This window comes from Mirounga leonina, unplaced genomic scaffold, assembly GCF_011800145.1.
Source record: "Mirounga leonina isolate KUSES-001 unplaced genomic scaffold, KU_Mleo_1.0 Mir_53, whole genome shotgun sequence".
NCBI lineage: Eukaryota > Metazoa > Chordata > Mammalia > Carnivora > Phocidae > Mirounga > Mirounga leonina.
Genome location: NW_023270807.1, coordinates 50730425 through 50749935, shown reverse-complemented (window position 1 = coordinate 50749935; position 19511 = coordinate 50730425). Strand labels below are relative to the sequence as shown.

The 19511-nt window shown below is 35.1% G+C and overlaps 1 protein-coding gene across 4 annotated transcripts in view; it reads left to right on the top strand.

The window, feature by feature from the left end:
* The window catches only part of EPHA7 (EPH receptor A7), a 162674-nt gene that overhangs the window by 56701 nt on the left and 86462 nt on the right, over positions 1-19511 (top strand). For all 4 annotated transcript variants that reach the window (XM_034991504.1, XM_034991502.1, XM_034991505.1 and 1 more), the window contains exons 4-5: positions 4807-4962; positions 5825-6160. In XM_034991504.1, coding sequence (XP_034847395.1) covers positions 4807-4962; positions 5825-6160 — 492 coding nt within the window. The remainder of the gene's footprint in view (positions 1-4806; positions 4963-5824; positions 6161-19511) is intronic.

Genomic DNA, 19511 nt, shown 5'->3' with positions numbered 1-19511 from the left:
GTCTATGGCTTTGAGGATGACCTTTAGAATTGTTAATCTGTGTTGAACACAGATTTGTTCTACCAGTACCCTGATTGTTCCACAGACTGCATGCGTCATGCAAGTACATGCTCAAAGGCCTGGCACCCTGTTGCTTAAACCCTTGATATCCATTGAAGACAAGTATGGAATCTGATTGTGAGGAGAGTTTAACTGAGAAATCAGAATACAAGGCTTTAGTATCAACTCTCATGTATTTAAATGAGAAGCTTGAGTAAAATACTCAAATTTTTGTTGAGAAATTTGTTGCAGTATTATTACTTTTAAGTAATTCATTTATAAATGGGAAACCCTATTGCCTTTTGTGTTCTTTTTTAAAAGACTTGAAATTTCAAACATTATTTGAACCAATGTAGTTACATAAGGACACTGTTCTTATTGAAAAATAGCTGAAATTAAACATAATAAATTATATTTATTTCATCACAATAGATAATATAACAGGTCTTGTAATATAGTATGCTGTAACATAATTTAGTGGATGTGTTGCACTATATTTTTAGTGTGTGGTAAACAGAAGTTTCACATGCTTCCTAGATTCCCTTTTTCTTTGATAGCTTTTCATTTAAAGAATGGACTTGGGATGCCTGGGCGGCTCAGTCGTTAAGCGTCTGCCTTAGGCTCAGGTCATGATCCCAGGGTCCTGGGATGGGGTTCTGCATCGGGCTCCCTGCTCAGCGGGGAGCCTGCTTCTCCCTCTCCCTCTGCCTGCCACTTCCCCTGCTTGTGCTCTCTCTGTCAAATAAATAAAATCCTTAAAAAATAAATAATGGACTAAGTGAAAACTTGCTTGGTGTCTGAAGTCTGACAAGATTATGGTTCTCAGCTCTGGGGTAATGAACTTATTTTATTCATTAGGGCCCTAAAGGACTGAAAAAAATAGTTGAAAGAATGAATCCAAGGCTGTTGTGGTAACACTGAAAAAATACTGTTACTCAAATAATAGGTGAAAGATTATTTTTACAAAAATAATTAAACATGGAAAACAAATTTTATACGTATTCCCAGTCTTCATCAACCTAGTGAACATTACCTTAAAATAATGTTCAATTAAAAAAGCAAAAACATCTGGGGCGCCTGGGTGGCTCAGTTGGTTAAGCTGCTGCCTTCAGCTCAGGTCATGATCCCTGGGTCCTGGGATTGAGCCCTACTTCCAGCTCCCTGCTCAGTGGAGAGCCTGCTTCTCCCTCTCTCTCTACCTGCCTCTCTGCCTACTTGTGCTTTCTCTCTGTGTCAAATAAATAAATAAAAAAATCTAAAAAAAAAAAAAAACCCAAAAAACAAAAACATCAAAAGGAAGGAAATCAAAATTGTAGGTTTCTTGTTGTAACTAACTTTACCATAGCGCTCGTACTATATTAATTAAAGTTTGCTTTGAGTTCAAATGCTATTGAACAGATTGAGAAATAAAGCAAAGAAAAAAAAGTTTTAAAACTGCATTTTCACAATTCCTAGAAAGTTAATTCTTGCATACCTCATAGTTGTGTATGAAGGGAATGTATCTTTAAGGTTTCAGAAGGCATTTACCTCTAAAAACTTTTGTACTAGTACTTTTTAGAAAACCAGCTGCATTTGTAAAGAGAAATTGCCTTGATTTCCACATAGGCTTTTCGGGAGCCATTGCAGAGCTCACCTAGTTCTTCCCTATGTGGCTGGCTCTCAGAGATGCCACTTCATCCCAGTTTCTTGCACTGAGTATTTTACTCAAGCTATTTTGTATAGATATCTCATCTAAAATTGTAATTTTAAGAGCATCTGTTACTTCCTTCCCAAACTTTTTACTACTCAGTCGCTAACTATTATCCTAAGAGATACAGCTATGCCTTTGCATGTTCTTGGCTTTGCTCTTAACACTGTAGCTCCAAAGATTTTGCACTTATATTTAAAAACTCTAAATGAATAGTCTTCCTAGAGATTAAGTGAAAACTGTCTTGTCACAACTTATTATTTCCAATATTAACTGAACTGAAACAGAATATTACTTCAAAGAAAAAATGTTAAGACTTTGATGACCACATTTTTCCGGTACTGCCTCTATCATTATCTATTTAATGATAGCCATGCCTGTAATCCACAATTTTGCAGGCATCTTCGGTGCCAAAATTCACAGTGCAATTGAGAAGACCTACTTAGTATTATCTCTTCTGTGAGGTGTGCTAGGCTATTATTTCATAGTTTTCTAAATTAAAATAATAGCTTTAAATTAGTAAAAGGGTATAATAAAAGACAACAGGGACCCATAGAAAATTAATTTTTAGGGTTGCTAGAGCCCTGGAGACCCATTGAATAAGGGCCAGACTTTGGCTCATTGAGCAGTCAAGGCTGGTGGAATAGCATATGGTTGAGTATCCGTAGTCCTGTGTTCTAAATCCAGTTTTAACCTAGACAAACAGAATTATTTGAAGAACTCAGGTTACTTTTGCTTCAAATCTGCTCTCCCATCTGTTAAAGTGGTAACAGAATTTAACGTAACTTTGAAAGTTGAGTGATAAGGGTTTTAAATTTCTCTGCATTAGGTACCATATATATTCTAGAAACCATGCAAGTGGAGCAAGAAATGTCCCTTCTTATTTGTAAGAAAAATAGGAATACGCCTTTATTAGAAGCTTTTATTTGCAATGGGAGAATGAGGATTCTGTGGGATCCCACTAGGTAGTGTGCTGCCTAGTAATTCTGGAAGCCTGCCTTCCTTAGTAGATGGTAAATTATGTCACCATTGTGCTCCCCACTTCCCTGCTCCCTAACCTCCTCTCCTGGTAAAAACTAATGCACACAAGTCATTAAAGACTGTCAGCACATATCTCTTCTCTCTGGCTCTTTCTTTTCCTTTTTAAATTCTCTGGTCCTTAATGTTATCAAAGTGCAGGTTGTGAGTAAAACATGGTCTTCTCTATCTTATGGATGTCATATGTGACCACTGAATTATAGATAGTACATAAAGCAAGGTACAGTGAATACTTAAAGAGAGGAATTTCTATCCTGAGAAACCCATGCCAGCTCTTTTATCTTACCAGTTAACCGTTTTTATGTGGCAAGATCGTATCTTCAGAAACATTTTGAAGTGTTATATTTTTGTTACACTATTTTGCAATCAATCTAATTGTTCTCCCTGTGCCTTAGATTTGTAGCAGTTGCTACTGAGAACATGTGAAGTTGTATTAAGCTTCTTTTCGTAAGATGTTTGTGAATGCTTTTCTCTTACATGAATTGCCGAAGCCAACTAAAGGCAGAATGGCCTCTGAGGACAGTAGTGGATCATATATTTACAAGGAGATAGTTGTAGTTCTGTTTACACATCTATCACTTATCTATTGCAACATAACTTGCCTTTAAATTTCTAAGTTATCTAAAACACTTGTCTCATTTGCGGGAAATAGCCTTATTTCCTTGAAGCTCAAAAGATGATTTTGAGCTCTCAATTGGATCAGAATTATGCATTAAATATTGAACATGTGAATAGAAGTAGAGAATGACTCAGTATACCATCTTGATTAGATAGGATTGTTTATCCCACCTAAGAGTGAAAATGTGATTAAGTTCCTGAGTGATGCCCAAGTTGAGGGCATTAAAAAATGTGAATATAATAAGTTAAAAGTTATAATTGAATTTATGTTAAATATTCACTAATCTTTCTTTATAGATATGATGAATTTCTATTAAATTTGAAGTCACTAAAACTTAAACATATATTCATTTGATAAATATGAAGGGTAAATTAAACATATTTAATATAGTCAATGTATAATGCCATTAATAAAAATTGTTGAAATAATGAAAATTTAATTTGCTAAATTTTAATTGAGGATAAATATATAAAATGATCAGTGATAGAAAATGGTTCAATTAGCAGTAATCGCGCGTTGGATAAACCTCATTGTCTAGGATACTGCCACTGTGCAAAGCTAGAAAATGGTTCAAGACTACTTGATTTAATAGAAAATAGGATCTAAATGAGTAAGAGCAACTTCACAAGGAGGTGATAGAGACATTCTTTGTACATGTCTATTCATTGCTGAGAGCAGTTACTGTTGCTGTTTTAGTGTGACTACTGTTAACCTCTCTCAGCAGAGGAGAAACAGTCCGTATCTGTTTACAGTTGAAGGCTTTCTCCTTATTTCTGGTGGAATAGGTTTCTCCTTTTCATAGGATTTCATTATTTTTAGTAACAAGGAAGTTGACTTAGTGGAAAGCAGCCTGCCTTATAACTTAAAATTGGTTGAAATTATATCTTGAAGTTTTCTGAAAATTTGGGAGGGTATACATTTCTATCATATTCAGATGAAATTTTTTGTATCATTGTTATTTCTAGTCAGGTAATTAAAATTATTTTAATATTTTTCAACATGAACCAAATTAACACATAAGAAGTTAATTTACAGCTACATTATATTAAGAAAACATAACTTTGAAGTATGTCAATATGTATCAACAGATAAGATAATTATATTGAAATTGAACTTACCCTGAATTAAATATCCTGAGTTTCTGTCCAATTAAATTATGCTTTCGTTCAGTTTTGGGCTCTTGATTTTGAACTGATGCCAACTACAGGTGCAAGGTTGCTGTATCATTTGGTTTTTATTGTTTAACTTTAAAATGTAGTATTATAAAACTGGGTTATTGATATACACTAAAACAAAATTTTACCATAGAGAGCTTGTTTTTCACAAATTAAATTTCATATTTTATTCTTTGCTAAATATTACTAAAATTAAAAACGTCTATTTGCTCTCATGTTTCTATTTTCACTTTCTTTTGCATACGCAGCCTGTGGCCGTGGGTTCTACAAATCTTCCTCTCAAGATCTTCAGTGCTCTCGTTGTCCAACTCACAGTTTTTCTGATAAAGAAGGCTCCTCAAGATGTGAATGTGAGGATGGGTATTACAGGGCTCCATCTGATCCACCGTATGTTGCCTGCACAAGTAAGTTCGTAATAGTAAAGTAGGGAAGGACTTTCAGAATCTTTCCACTCGTTTGTATTATTGTGACATCATTGAGATAGGCATCAGGTTTGTGAATGCATTCTTAATTATTATTAAATGCTTCCATTTTTTTCATGGACTGTTAAGGCTAAATAACAGAAAATAGATACATCTTATGTCATCTTTAGTGAAACTTTCACATCTGCAAAATCAAGATGCATCTTAAGATTTTTCACATGTATCTAATAGGAATCATAAATAAATGTAAGAGTTATTTGAGTCTTACTTGGATATGAAATGTGATTAAAAAGTCTGGTTTCCAAATTAAAATTCCATCACTAAACAAAGCAAATCTCACATCTTGGTGCTTCAATTAATGAATATCGGAGAGACCCAAATCCAAAGCCAATCCCAGACTTGCTCTAAATCATTCTTGAGCACAGTATGAATGAATGGATGTATTCTCTGTTATATGGTTAAAAGGGAGACTATTTTTAAACAACTGCACAACTGTTTTTTTTAGGTGCATTAACTGTTCTTTTTAATTGCTTGGAAGAAAAATAGCTAAAGACTTTTGCAGTACAAAGTACAAAAGTACAAAGACAGTTGTTATCCTGTTTTCATTTTGACGTATTAAATGGAAAATAAATAAAGCCTCTTGCCAAGTGAATTCAAGGAGGCTTTTATGCAGCTTCTCTAGGAAAGGTAATGAAATGTTTATGTAAAAGAAAGCATTTCAACTAGTTTTCTCTATGGTAACTGAGCCACTAGCTTAATGGCCCATGCAGATCCTTTCATTCATTTTTTTGGGGTTGATTTTTTCTATTTTTGTTTATTTGTTTGTTTCTTTTGGTTTCCAAAGGACCCCCATCTGCACCACAGAACCTCATTTTCAACATCAACCAAACCACAGTGAGTTTGGAATGGAGTCCTCCTGCAGACAACGGGGGAAGAAATGACGTGACCTACAGAATATTGTGTAAGCGGTGCAGTTGGGAGCAGGGCGAATGTGTTCCCTGTGGGAGTAACATTGGATACATGCCGCAGCAGACTGGATTAGAAGATAACTATGTCACTGTCATGGACCTGCTAGCCCACGCTAATTATACTTTTGAAGTAGAAGCTGTGAATGGAGTTTCTGACTTAAGCCGATCCCAGAGGCTCTTTGCAGCTGTCAGCATCACCACTGGTCAAGCAGGTATGTGTTTGTGTTTGTCTTCACTAAGTGAATAATGCAACTCCATAAGTGAGGTGTCTCGCTTGGATATTTAGTTAACTTGGCTACACAGAACTCGATTATTCCAGCCTGTTGATTATTCACACCTTTAACTTTTCTTTGTTATTTCTCCTGTTGCCTATTAAACCATTGCTAGGCTCGTTAACATCTCCTCCAGAGATCTGGCAGGAGAAATAAAAAGGGATAAATTGTAAAGCAGTTAAGACTGTTCTAAGACAGGGGTGCCTGGGTGGCTCAGTTGGTTAAGAGACTGCCTTCGGCTCAGGTCATGATCCTGGAGTCCCGGAATCGAGTCCCGCATCAGGCTCCCTGCTCAGCAGGGAGTCTGCTTCTCCCTCTGACCTTCCCCCCTCTCATGCTCTCTCTCTCTCTCTCTAATAAATAAATTAAAAAAAAAAAAAAAGATTGTTCTAAGACAAGCAACTCTGCTGAAAGATCTCAAGGAAGGGAGTGAAAATATTGGACAAAATGAGATTGTAGGCTAATTCTTGCAGTTTTACTTTTTTGTGTGGTATGCACTTATGATCAAAATCTACATGATCATTAGGAATGATGAAAGAATTGAGTGCACTGTTTCACATCACTTTAGCCAATATTTTACCACATAGAATGTGATATTTGTAATATATGGCAAGTCTGTGTTAAAATTTGCATGAGAGAATTTTAAGTTCATCAGTAGTAGATTTGTGATCATATTACTGTTCATAATATTAGAGCACGTACTTGGGAGATCTCATGAGGATTTCAAAAGAAATGAATTAGGAAATAATAACCATGATGATTGTGAACTTGTAACTTAGCCTAAAAGCAGTTTTCATTTACTTTCTTCTTGGCCTTTGAGGTGCCCTACTCAGTCATTCTTTATTATGGTATGTTTTGGAAAATATAAATTGGAATGGAAGTTTCAGAAATTGGAGACTGTCTAGATCTTCAGAAAAATCTTATTACTGAAAGAAGGTTCAGAAATTGAGGGCTTTCTCAACCTCTTGCTGCTGAAAGAAGATGCTATGTAGTAGATGTAGCCAAGTGCCATGTCATCATCATTAATAAAATGGGACCTGCACTGGAGTACTGAGTTGGGTGAGCATCATAATAAGAAGCTTATCTTATCTTCTTGATCTTTGGCTGGCTGTCAAAAACCAGTATTATCCCAAATTTCTGGACATAGGTGAATCTATTCTTCACTTCTATGCCAATTTTAACAAAATGTTACCTATTTAAATTGTATCTGCAGAATGAAAACTATTCATATGGTCTCACGCTTACCATTTTGAACAGATTAGTGCATTCTTATTCTAAAGGTTTCTTTTGATGTTTATTTGAAAAGCTATTGCAAATCAGATCTCCTGTGTAAAAGCAGAAATCTGGAGGGAAAACAACCTAGAAAATTTTTAATTTTCAAAAATTGGACAAAAGAAATAACTAATTTAACTGATTTGGTTTGATTCATTGTATTTACCCTGATCCTCTTTACTATCCTCTTAAAATCATTTTACTGGATATTTTTGCTTGTGTTGCTTTATATTGAAATTTGTCACCATAACTTTCCTGTTTTTTTTTTTTTTTAAAGATTTTATTTATTTATTTTGAGAGAGAGAGAATGAGAGAGAATGCATGAGAGGGGGGAGGGTCAGAGGGAGAAGCAGACTCCCTGCCGAGCAGGGAGCCCGATGCGGGACTCGATCCCGGGACTCCAGGATCAGGACCTGAGCCGAAGGCAGTCGCTTAACCAACTGAGCCACCCAGGCGCCCCATAACTTTCCTGTTGAGTGGGTTCAAAACATTTTAGGATCATGATTGTGACACTATAGCTGTCTTTGGAACCATTAATAGAAACTCTTAGGTCTGCTGAGCTAGCATAGTTCTTTTATCCCTGCTGATATCAAGCGTAGAAGGGACATTTTTATTTATTTTTGAGTATGACCCAAAGATGCTGAACTAATGCCACAAATAGAGTTCACCAAATAGGCTGCTTTGGGGAGCTGTTTTTTTTTTTTGCTCCTTAAATGTCTGTTGTTTAATTTTTTAGGTTAATACTGCATGGGCTAAGTAGGTCATAGATTTTTCCCGTGAATTCTTGAATCAAATATCCCACAGTAGTTTGGTAAAGTAGCTTTGGGTGTTGATTCTCTTCCGGTTAAGAGCAAACTAGGTTTGTTTGTTTGTTTGTTTGGAGGGGGGAGGTGATTTAAATGTACAAAATTAGGGGCGCCTGGGTGTCTCAGTCGGTTAAGCGGCTGCCTTCGGCTCAGGTCATGATCCTTGGGTCCTGGGATCGAGCCCCACGTCGGGCTCCCTGCTCGGTGGAGAGCCTGCTTCTCCTTCTACCTCTGCCTGCAACTCTGCCTACTTGTGCTCTCTCTCTATCTCTCTGTCAAATAAATAAATAAATTTTTTTAAAAAAAATAAATGTACAAAATTAGATTGTGATGATTGCAGAGCTCTGTACATATAATAAAGAAAATATTGAATTGTACACTGAAAATGAGTAAATTTTATGGTATGTAAATTATACCTCAATAAAGCTATTAAAAAATTTAAAAAGAATAAATATAAGAAAGTTAAAAAGCAAACAGTGTTTATATTTTTATGTTAAAATATTAATTCACAATTTCCTAGTCTCTATTGCATCTCAAATGCTAAAACCCCGTGAATTTAAAGTTAGATTTTTTTTTTTACTTTCAAAAAGAAATGCATCTAAATAAGACAGCGATCTGTGGTAATTGTAGAAGTTTGTAGAACTTTTGCTTTATTTTTTTAAAGGTTTTATTTATTTGTTTGAGAGAGAGAATGTGGGTGCAAGCTCAAGGGAGCAAAAGCGGGTGTGGGGCGGTGTGGAGAGGCAAAGGCAGAGGGAGAAGCAGACTCCCTGCTGATCAGGGAGCCCCAATGCAGGGCAGAAGTTTTCCTTTATTTTTTAACAGAGGAAATTTAGAATATATTAGCGACTGTTCTATTGCATGTGTATACCCACTCCCCATTGCTCCCCATCACCTGTATTTTTGCTCTTTCTAAAGGAGGAATGATTTGAAATTTTGCCCGTGTTCATTACTATCCATGGAAACCTGCAATGATCCTTGAAATTCTCATTCTCTATTAACTAAACAGCATCACCTCCCACCTAGTTTATGCTACAATCATTTCAATGATGAGTTTAAATCTGGATCTCTGGACAGTTATCCCCCTCATCAGCAATCCACCAGTGCCTACTATAAAAAGATTTATTAGGAAAATCTGCATGTGTCTGGATAAGAATAGAGTGAAGATGGAAAATAATCAGCCTGTGTTTGAAAGGTAGTGTGTACTCTTTGTAGTTTCTTTTCTATTAAGTTTGGAGTCTGGAGCACAAGACCCCTTTCCCAACCAGTGTTTGTAGAAATGTCAGTACATTGAAGACCCTTTATGCTTTGTTCAGGGTAGGGGTAGGGTTTTTGCGTTAAAGGACCTGTGCTCCAGCCCCTCCCCTGCCACTTAGGAGTTATGTGCTCTTCGCTGGATCACTAAAGTTCTACATGACTAAAGTGGAGATAAAATGTTGGATGATAGATATTAGAAAAAACTTTAAAACTCTTGAGTGTCATAAAAATATTATTGTAGTGAGTAGCAAAATGAATGCTGAGTTAATCCTCTTTTTGTATAACTCTTTCTGAACCTGTCAAGGCAAAAAACTGTAAAATCTTTATCTTTCACAGTGTGGGGGGGAATTCATGGGGGCTTGGAATTGGCAATTATGTTTTATAACATTGGAGCGGGAGGAGGTTAATTTTGTTTTGCTTGTGCAAAATGTGACTATTATCTAGTCACAAGTTATCTTAAGACTGAGATTCTACTTTAAACCAATAATTAACTTTAAGATGAAAAGTGTATAGCGAATAATATGTGCTATTCATATTTCAGTAATTTTTGTATTTATTTATCCAGAACATATGACCTACAGAAACTGGCTGATATATATATATACTTTTCATTGTTGTTTAATTTTGTTAGGAATGATATGACCTATTTAAGGGTGAAGTCACACATATCAAACATATGTATGTCGGAGGTATTTCAAAAATATATAAGAGAGGATTTCAGAAAGCACATGCATTTTATTTATGACATTATGATCCTAACTCTTCCTTACATTGGAAGGTTCTCTTGAACAAAAGTGATCTTAATAATCGCATATGTGTTCTTAAGACCTATTTAAATGCTATTTTTTTTTTAAGATTTTATTTATTTGAGAGAGAGAGAATGAGAGAGAGCGAGCACATGAGAGGGGGGAGGGTCAGAGGGAGAAGCAGACTCCCTGCCGAGCGGGGAGCCCGATGCGGGACTCGATCCCGGGACTCCAGGATCATGACCTGAGCCGAAGGCAGCCGCTCAACCAACTGAGCCACCCAGGCGCCCCTAAATGCTATTTTTTATAACAATTATGATATTAACTCAGCCAACTATACTGAGTCGTGTGAATCAAACACTGTGGAGGACACTGAGGATAGGAAGGTAAGGTTTGGGCCTCCCCTAATGAGGAGCCCATATTGTAGCAGATAAATTTACTTACACATCTAATATGAGGGAGCACTTGAATATAATGTGATGCATGTTGTAGACAATTAGGAACAAAATACAGAAACTCCAAGAAGGAAAGATCCATTCTATCTGTGGGAAAAAGGAGGTCCTCACAGAAAAGATACCAGTCAGTGTAGAACATTGGAATGGATTTGATTTTGCCAGGAGGGTGAGTGAATCATATTGTAGGCCCTCAAGAGGACCTCCCCCATTGAACATTGTTAAGTGCCACTACATTCCTTCTCCAGATTAAGTGCATTAACACAAAAATGGTCTGCAGAAGTATGAAAGCTCCTAAGAACAGGTCACCCTAAAATTATGATCTCTTTTTATAATACCTCAGTTCACTGTGGGATCACTTAAACAATTAGACAATTTTTAAAGCATACAAAATTACAATATGTAGTCTTACCCCCAAAGAGACTTAAGGGATTCAGCAATTATTCTTCAGGTCAGTGATTATGTTATGTTCATCTGTACCTTTACCGTGTAACACAGTTCTTTCTGTATGCAAGGTGTACAATGAATGTTGTGCAATTAATTCCAATGAGGAAACTAGTCATACACAAGAAAAGTTAAATGATTTTACAAGAGTGGAAACATTGAGACATGAATGGAAAATGCATTGGATTTGATATTCAGTGACATAATTACTTAATTTTAGATAAGTTATTTCAGCTCTTCGAACCTGAATTTTCTCCTGAAATGGTATCATGCTACTTGACTCCTCATATTATAAAAATTGAGCTTTTAGCTTAATACCAGTTACATTTATTAGAAAAGTATGTTATAGTACTATAACAATTATAATAGTAGGAATAATAGAGTGACTAGTGACTGAACTCTTACTATGTTCTTGGTATTTTTTAAATGTAAAATGTACATGAAAAGAGTGTTAAGGGATGCCTGGGTGGCTCAGTCGGTTGGGCGTCTGACTTCGGCTCAGGTCATAATCCCGGAGTCCTGGGATCAAACCCCATGCCGGGCTCTGCTTGGCTGGGAGCCTGCTTCTCCCTCTGCCTGCCGCTCCCCCTGCTTGTGCTCTTTCTCTCTCTGTGTCAAATAAATAAACAAAATCTTAAAAAAAAAAAAAGTGTGTCAAAATTGAGTAGTTTAACTTCTTTGAACTCATTAGCCCTCCTAAGTAAAGGAGAGGTTTGGGACAGAAGACCTCTAAGAGCCCATCTTATGCTCATAGTTAAATGGACAGTTATAATACAATACAAACTATACATTGTGCAGTGCGTTGTTGATTGGAATTATGGAGTAATTTATAGCTGAGTAATATGTGTACAGATACTATAATTTTAATGGGATTGATAATTGTTAGGGTGGTGTAGAAAGCATTGTGTAGGAATTAAAGATGAAAACTATAACCTCTTGAAAGAGGATGTAATTTCCCAAGTTGGGCTCTCCAGGAAGCAGACACTTAGATGGGTATTAGGACATGTACTTGGGATCAGTGCCATAGGAAGAGAAAGGAAGGGAGCAAGACTGGAGCAGAGGGGAAGCTGACCTGTGGTGCAATTTCGTTGGAATCCTCAGCCAATTCCGTGGGGAGTTCTGCACCTGTAAGGGACCTCCATATTGCCCAGAGGTGAAGAAAGAGTGTCAGGCTTTCATACCTCTGTGCTGTCCAGACATGGGTTCAGGAAGGAGCCTAGAAAGGAGCAAGGTGTCATTTTTCAGACAAGGAAATTCTAAAGGGGGGCAGGGAACTGAGGTCTGCTTTTTTAGCAGCCATCTCGGCAGCTGGGCAAATAAATTCTTCAGTCCTTCACTGAGGAGAATGCGGGCAGTCCCTCACAACATCCCAGATTATTGCAGTCAAGTACACTGCTTATCTAGAATTATTCAGTGTTATGTAATCTTATCATGGACTACTGTATTTTAAGAATTTCGCTGTACAATCCTTTACATAGGAATTTGCTGATTGATTCAATGGTCTGGTGATAAATTACTCTTCAATGAAAAAGGGACCTACTAAGAAGTGTTATTTCTGGAGGATATTAATAACAAATAAAATCTCTTGGAGAGAATGATGGTTACTGTAGCATTTGCCTTCTGGCTATGATTTTAATGCCCGTTTATCAGAAACTTCAAAAGTACTTCTGCATACCTTAATTTGACTAATTTCTCTTATGTTTTCAAATTTCTTGTCAAAATTAACATTTGCTTCACTGTTATTTTCATTTAGATTTGTAATGTTTATATAATGTCCCAAATGAAATATAACCATAGTGTTATACATACATAAGCAAATTTACACAAAAAGGAGATAGTAACAAAAGTCATTTCCTGTATTAGTCAGAAATATCTTCACTCACATTTATTAGTGTGATTCAACTGTGACTATTTTTCTCATAAATTAACTCAGATCATCTCTTTTCAGTGATTTAAAATAGTAGGCCATCAAGGTATGTGTCCTGTAAGTAAGATAAATTATTCCTATTTAAATTTATATATTTTGATATTTCTTTGGAATTTATAAACTTGATTTATATTTTAAGGGAACAAGATGTTAAGAAAATATATTTTCTTGTTTGAGAGCATTTACTGATTATATCGAGTAATAAGAAACACAGCAATCTCCATAAAGTGAAATGAGATAAATGCAAAAAAAGAAAAAAGAAAAAAAAGAAATCCACCTCTACTACCAGCAAAAAAACATTTTGTAGAAATAGTGTTAGTTTTATTAAAACATATGTACATAAACACACACGTATGCTACAGCAGAAGAATCAACTGAATAAGATTCCTTTAACAGTAAGCCATTCAAGATACACATTGCTGTCATGTTTCTAGTTATTTTATAAACCTGATTTATCTGAAAGGCAGAACAGGATTCAGTCATGCTAATTCACGCCTTAGGGCATGATATTTTAGAAATTTATACATATAGTTTGTTTAGCAAGTAAGAGTCTTAGACTATGTTAGTGAAATTTAATTCTTTAAAGTTTAAGTATTTTTGACACCATTAATTTAAAAATAAACATGTAGATACATTTACAGCTTTTCTTTAGTGGCTATCAGCAATTAAAACATATGTAAAGGAAGATCTTTTTGGATACTATTTTAATAAAATTGGCAACCATGTTGGCATTGATACTGACAACTAAGACTTACTGAGTACTTAGTATGTGCTGACCACTTTACATGTAAAGACCCAGATGCCTACACAGTATCTTCACATCCCAAACTTACAATGGAAATTTGGTAGAAAATTACATCTTACAGTAAATATCTCATGGCTTTTCTTATAACATTTGTGACATATTATTTGTGAAATGTCTGTCTTTCACATTAGACTTAACAGGGTAAGCAAATAATGACATCTTTGGTCTTATTCTCTAGCCTCTGTAACCAGATGGGCCCAGGGTACATGCTTAGTAAATTTGGTGAATTAAACACATAAATTCTTTGTATATCATAATATGAAAAGAGACTTTCTAAGATTATCAAGATTAATATAAAGGGTTAGTTTTATTTACATTAAGCAGTAAATATATAATAATTTCAAGTATAAAAATTTTGTGATTTGGTCTTGAAACTATAGATATATTTAGAATCTTAAAATGAGTTTTCACTATAACTTGGTATTTAAGCAGAGATTTAGAACAAAAGCTTAAACTTGGTATTTAAGCAGAGATTTAGAACAAAAACTTAAAGATTTAGAACAAAAGCTTTTATTTCAGAATATTAAGCTACAAATTACCTTTATATTTGAAAACTTTTACAATTCTTCATATTTTGAAAATCTGTTGAAAATAAAATTATTTTTTTCTTTTAATATAACATTGAATGGAGGGGTACCTGGGTGGCTCAGTTGGTTGGTCATCCGGCTCTTGATCTCAGCTCAGCTCAGGTCTTGATCTCAGGGTTGTGAGTTCGAACCCAGTGTCGGGCTCCGTGCCCAGCTTAAAATGTATCTATATATATTTTTCATAATGTATTTTAATATTTTTTCCTTTTTGTAGTTTTGTGACTTGTTAAGACTATATCACATAGCTAGCTATTCTATGAATTTTCTCAATTAAAATATATGTAAGGAAATATCCCTAAACAACCTGTGTTCTCAATCCCATATCTTCACCTTCATGAGACCTCCATGTTTTCTAGTTCCAGAGTCTATGTGAGTTGCCACATCCACCCTTTTCTGATTTTATAAATATTTGTAATGAACTATTTTGCTTATGTTGAGGTTAGGTTGAGGTTATTAACAAGTTGATCTGCAGGCTCTTGAATGCTAGGACTCTGTAAACATTTGAAAGAACCCTAGGGCAAGGTGTTTTAAGTAGCCTTTCATATTTTCAATTTAATATATCTTAATCTTTTCTTAAGTTCTTTGATTTCAGCTTTGCTAATTTGTGGAGAATTATATTTAAAGATCTGAGAAGAAAGAGTTAATTTGTGTAATAACTCAGTTATAACATTACTATGGATTGAATTGGTACCAAATTCATATGTTGAAACCCTGACCCCCAGTGTGACTGTATTTGAAGACAGGGACCATAGGGAGGTAATTAAAGTTAAATGAGATCATGAGGTTGGGGCCCTGATCCTGATAGGCTTAGTGTCCTTACAAGAAGAGACACTAGAGAGCTTGCTTTTTCCCCATGCACATTCACTGAGGAAAGACCCTGTGAGGACACAATGAGAAGGTGGCCACCTGCAAGCCAGGAAGAGTGGTTTTATCAGAATGTGAATCCTGCTGGACCTTGATCTGGGACTTCCAGCTTCCAGAATTATGAGATAATAAATTCCTGGTTTTTCAAGGCACCCAGAATGTGGTGGTATAGCATTCTGAATGGGCTAATACAAATATCCATCCCTGAGATAATTTAGTTCCATCCTACTATGTTGAAAGAATTTATTTTCCATATGCAAAGGACAGGCATAGACACTTTTGTGGGTGGGGCAAGTGGTGGAAGTTGAAGGAATTTCATGCATTTCTATGATTTCTCCCCCTCAAAAATGTACTAAACTTATTTAGTGCAATGCGTTGGTAAGTGCCAGAAAGACCAATAGTAATATTTTGCGTTTGACAATCAAGGCAGTTTTTTTTTTTTAAACAGAGCCAATTTATTATCTCATAAATTACAGAAGGTGCTACTTTGATGGTAGCAGAACATTCTATATAAAGTAAGTTATGTGGTTTGTCTCTGAATTTTCAAGCTTGAGCAAGTTTGTCAAATTCTTGACAATGTTAAACGAGCAATTTCTACATGATTAAGAAATGAATGCTGTTTAGGATTTTCTAGTGAAAAAGTTTTTGTAACTGTATTTTGGAGATTTAAATTTGTAACTTGTTAAACTTAAGCTTCCTCTAAATAGGCTCTTCAACAAAATATATGACTGCCCATTAGGATCATTGTCCTGGAATAGTAGATAATGATGGAATTATGTAAAGTAATTCTTATTACATGTCTTGCCCTTAATAGGAGGTCCTTCATTTTGCTACTCTTAAGTTTATTGAGTGGAGATTGTAGTGAATTGAAAATGCATTCACTAGAGTATTATTTATAAAGAAATAGCTACTTTACTTTTAAAGTCAATAAGTTTGTTCAAGTGAGATATAGAAAATCTGTTTTAATTGAAATGTGACTAACAAGACCACCTACTCTTCAATTTTAGCAGGAAATAATATAAAAAGCAAGTTAACACCAGAGACTTAAATAAAATATGCAAGAATTTTTCAGAGTACAAACCCAGGTCAATGTATATTGAATTCAGTCTCTTTTTCTGGAAGTTTTACACAATTATAAATAATAAAAGAACAAAATATATGTATATAGGAGGATTACTATGCTAAGAATATAAATTAACACATTTGTAAGAGATTGTCAATATAAATTGAATCAGGAAGAGATTTCTGCTTGATTCTTTGTTGATCAGAACTGGTTACCTGGAAAAAAAAAAAAAAAAAGAACTGGTTACCTGATTTACTTGGTGCTGTTGTTCCATCATACAAAAAGGTTTTCATCTGTGGGTTGTTTGCTTAGTTCTTACAGAGCAAACTATCACAATCATTTCCCTGAAGTATTATTAAAGGAATAGCATTGTGAAGACAGACACAGTTTCAGAAAAAAATCATTTAAGAGCAAGAAATCAATAAGCTGCAGTTTAGAGAATGAAAAGCCAGTGGATGGTAATTTCATACATTATTCATATGTAGATGAATACACATAATGTGAATTGGTGATGAGGAGGAGGAGGATTATAATGATGATAAAAATTTGATGATGAAACTAATATAATGTTGTATGTCAGTTATACCTCAATTAAAAAAACTCGGGCTCATAAATTTGAAGTACATATTTGGTTCCTCTCAGTTCCATTTCCTCCACTCTGCCACACCCAACCATACATACCATTTTAAGCCCTTGGATAAGCTAAGGGCCATAGCTTTGACAAAGGTAAAAGATAGTTCTTAAATTGACAAGCGTTTAGTTGTTGTTCCATTTTTGGTACCAGTGTTAAGAGAAAGTAAATGTTGATTATTTTATTCCTTGCTTCATTGGTGATGAATTGAAGCAGATTTGATTCAGACAAGCAATTTGGTGGAATGATGCAGAGCCATCCACAAAAACATCTGTACTAATCATCCAATGCAGTAAATTAGAGCTACAAGCAAAAGACATTGATCCAAGAGGATCATTAACAGTTTTAACCAAATGATCTAAGTAACAGGGTAAAGGAAAGAACACTGTCAAGGTCTTCCTTTTCAGATGTATCGTTTACCACTGCAGAAGCCTGTGGTACTTGCGTCGATCCCGGCTGCTTTATGACTTCAGCTCCTTTATACTATTGTAAGCAAGAAACAAGGATCAGTTAAGAGGTAAAATCTAGGAAAAATTACCGACATTTCTTGCATTTCATTTACAAAGAGTTGTGTCACATAGGGAGAGATAATTGCTGCAACCGAACAAAATTAATTAGGGAGAAGGCAGAGTAGATGATGTATGTCATCTGACTAAGTACGGGGCAGAGATGTACTTGCAGTCCTATAGCTGCTTGGCTTGTTTAAGACACAAGCAATAGAAAAGATCTGTGAAAAACAATTATCATAGCTTAAACACACACAGTTCTTAATTATCCATAGCATGTTGACATCAGATAATTAGTGTCCTAATTTTTAATAATATTTGGTTATTAACTTAAGCATATAGAAAGATGCAGGACATTGTCTGAGCGTAGCATTCATAATGACAGTCATATATGGTAATAAAGTGCAGAGACACTGGCTAAGCCATATCGTTATTGTGCAGTTTATTCAAATGTTACTAATACCCTTAAACATAACACCTTTAGCTCCTGTGACATCACATGTGATGTGATGTATTTATGTGTAAAGGCATGTATATAGACAGTTTTAACTGTATGTACTTTTTAACCTTATACGTTTTATAAACACATATATTTTCCTAGGAGATTAGGGGTTGAAATGGTAGAAGAACCTAAATGTTACAGATTTGGGAATCATGAACCTATAGATGACCAGTTAATGAATAGCCTTTTGGGGGGAAGAAGAGGTGGTAGAGCTATAATTCAAAAGTTTGAGAGAGGAGTTTTGAGAATACCAACAGGAGCTGACAGAATATCAACACAACATGATGAAGACCAGAAAGGAGTACCCAGGCCAGTTGGATAGGCGGGCTGTCATAGTAACCAAAGGAAGGGATATTTTCCAAGTCAGTTAATCATAGAATCAAATGTCACAGGAGGTCAATAGCATGAAGACAGAAGAAAGTCTATTGGATTTGACAATTTCGAGCCATGAGAAAAAATTTTGATAGACAACTTGGAGTAGAAAATGTCATAATCATATTTGTCATGGTTCAAAACAAAGCATAACGCCATGGCATATGTGGTGTAAGTGCACAATGTTGGCTGAATTGAATTGTAATAGATTATTTTTATGCTGATTTCATACAACATTTATCAGACTGGTAAAAACTCTAAGATAGATTATGAGTCTGAATTTTGTTTGGAAAAAAAATTACTGCCTTTGTTCTTTCTAATACATTATCATAACCTTGTTTTCTCCTTGTTTTGACATCTCATCCTATTTTTGCACATCTCTGACATCACTAACAACCCAAATTTAGCCTCACATAAATTTCATTGTTGAGAACCTGGTAATCTCAGTAGAGGTCATAAAAGGAAAGATGTTAATTCCATAAAGATAAACTATGCATTTTTACACTGTCTCCTCTAATATCTTTATTATCATTCTTAATTTGAAATATTGTTATAAAATCAAGTGACTGCACTGATCTCATAAAGACTATGTCTGTTAATATAATATATATGTATATGATTATATTTATAGTTGCATTTTATGTTATGCTTCTGTTTTCACATTTCTTTCTCTTCCTAGTTTCTTTTCTTTCTCCCAGACATTTTAAAATATGCCCCCTATCATGTACTCACCTATAGAAAAGTTGGAGACCCTCCTAAAAGTTTGGAAACATTATTCTTGCTATCTTCAGTCAGTATGTTAATACTGAGACTTTATCTTTTACTTTTAACATTTCCTTTATCTTTAAAAATGACATAAACAAAGAAGAGACAGCCATAATGCTATTTCAACCAACCTTGGGTATTAATATAATTTGTAAGTTACTTCTGGTGCATCTGCTGCATTAAATACTAGTGTTATGTTTGAAAAGATACTAACTGACCTTCTTTAGATGGCTGTCTGACTACTTTGATGTTTCATTATTTTCTTCAATCCAGGGATGAAATGGATGAATGG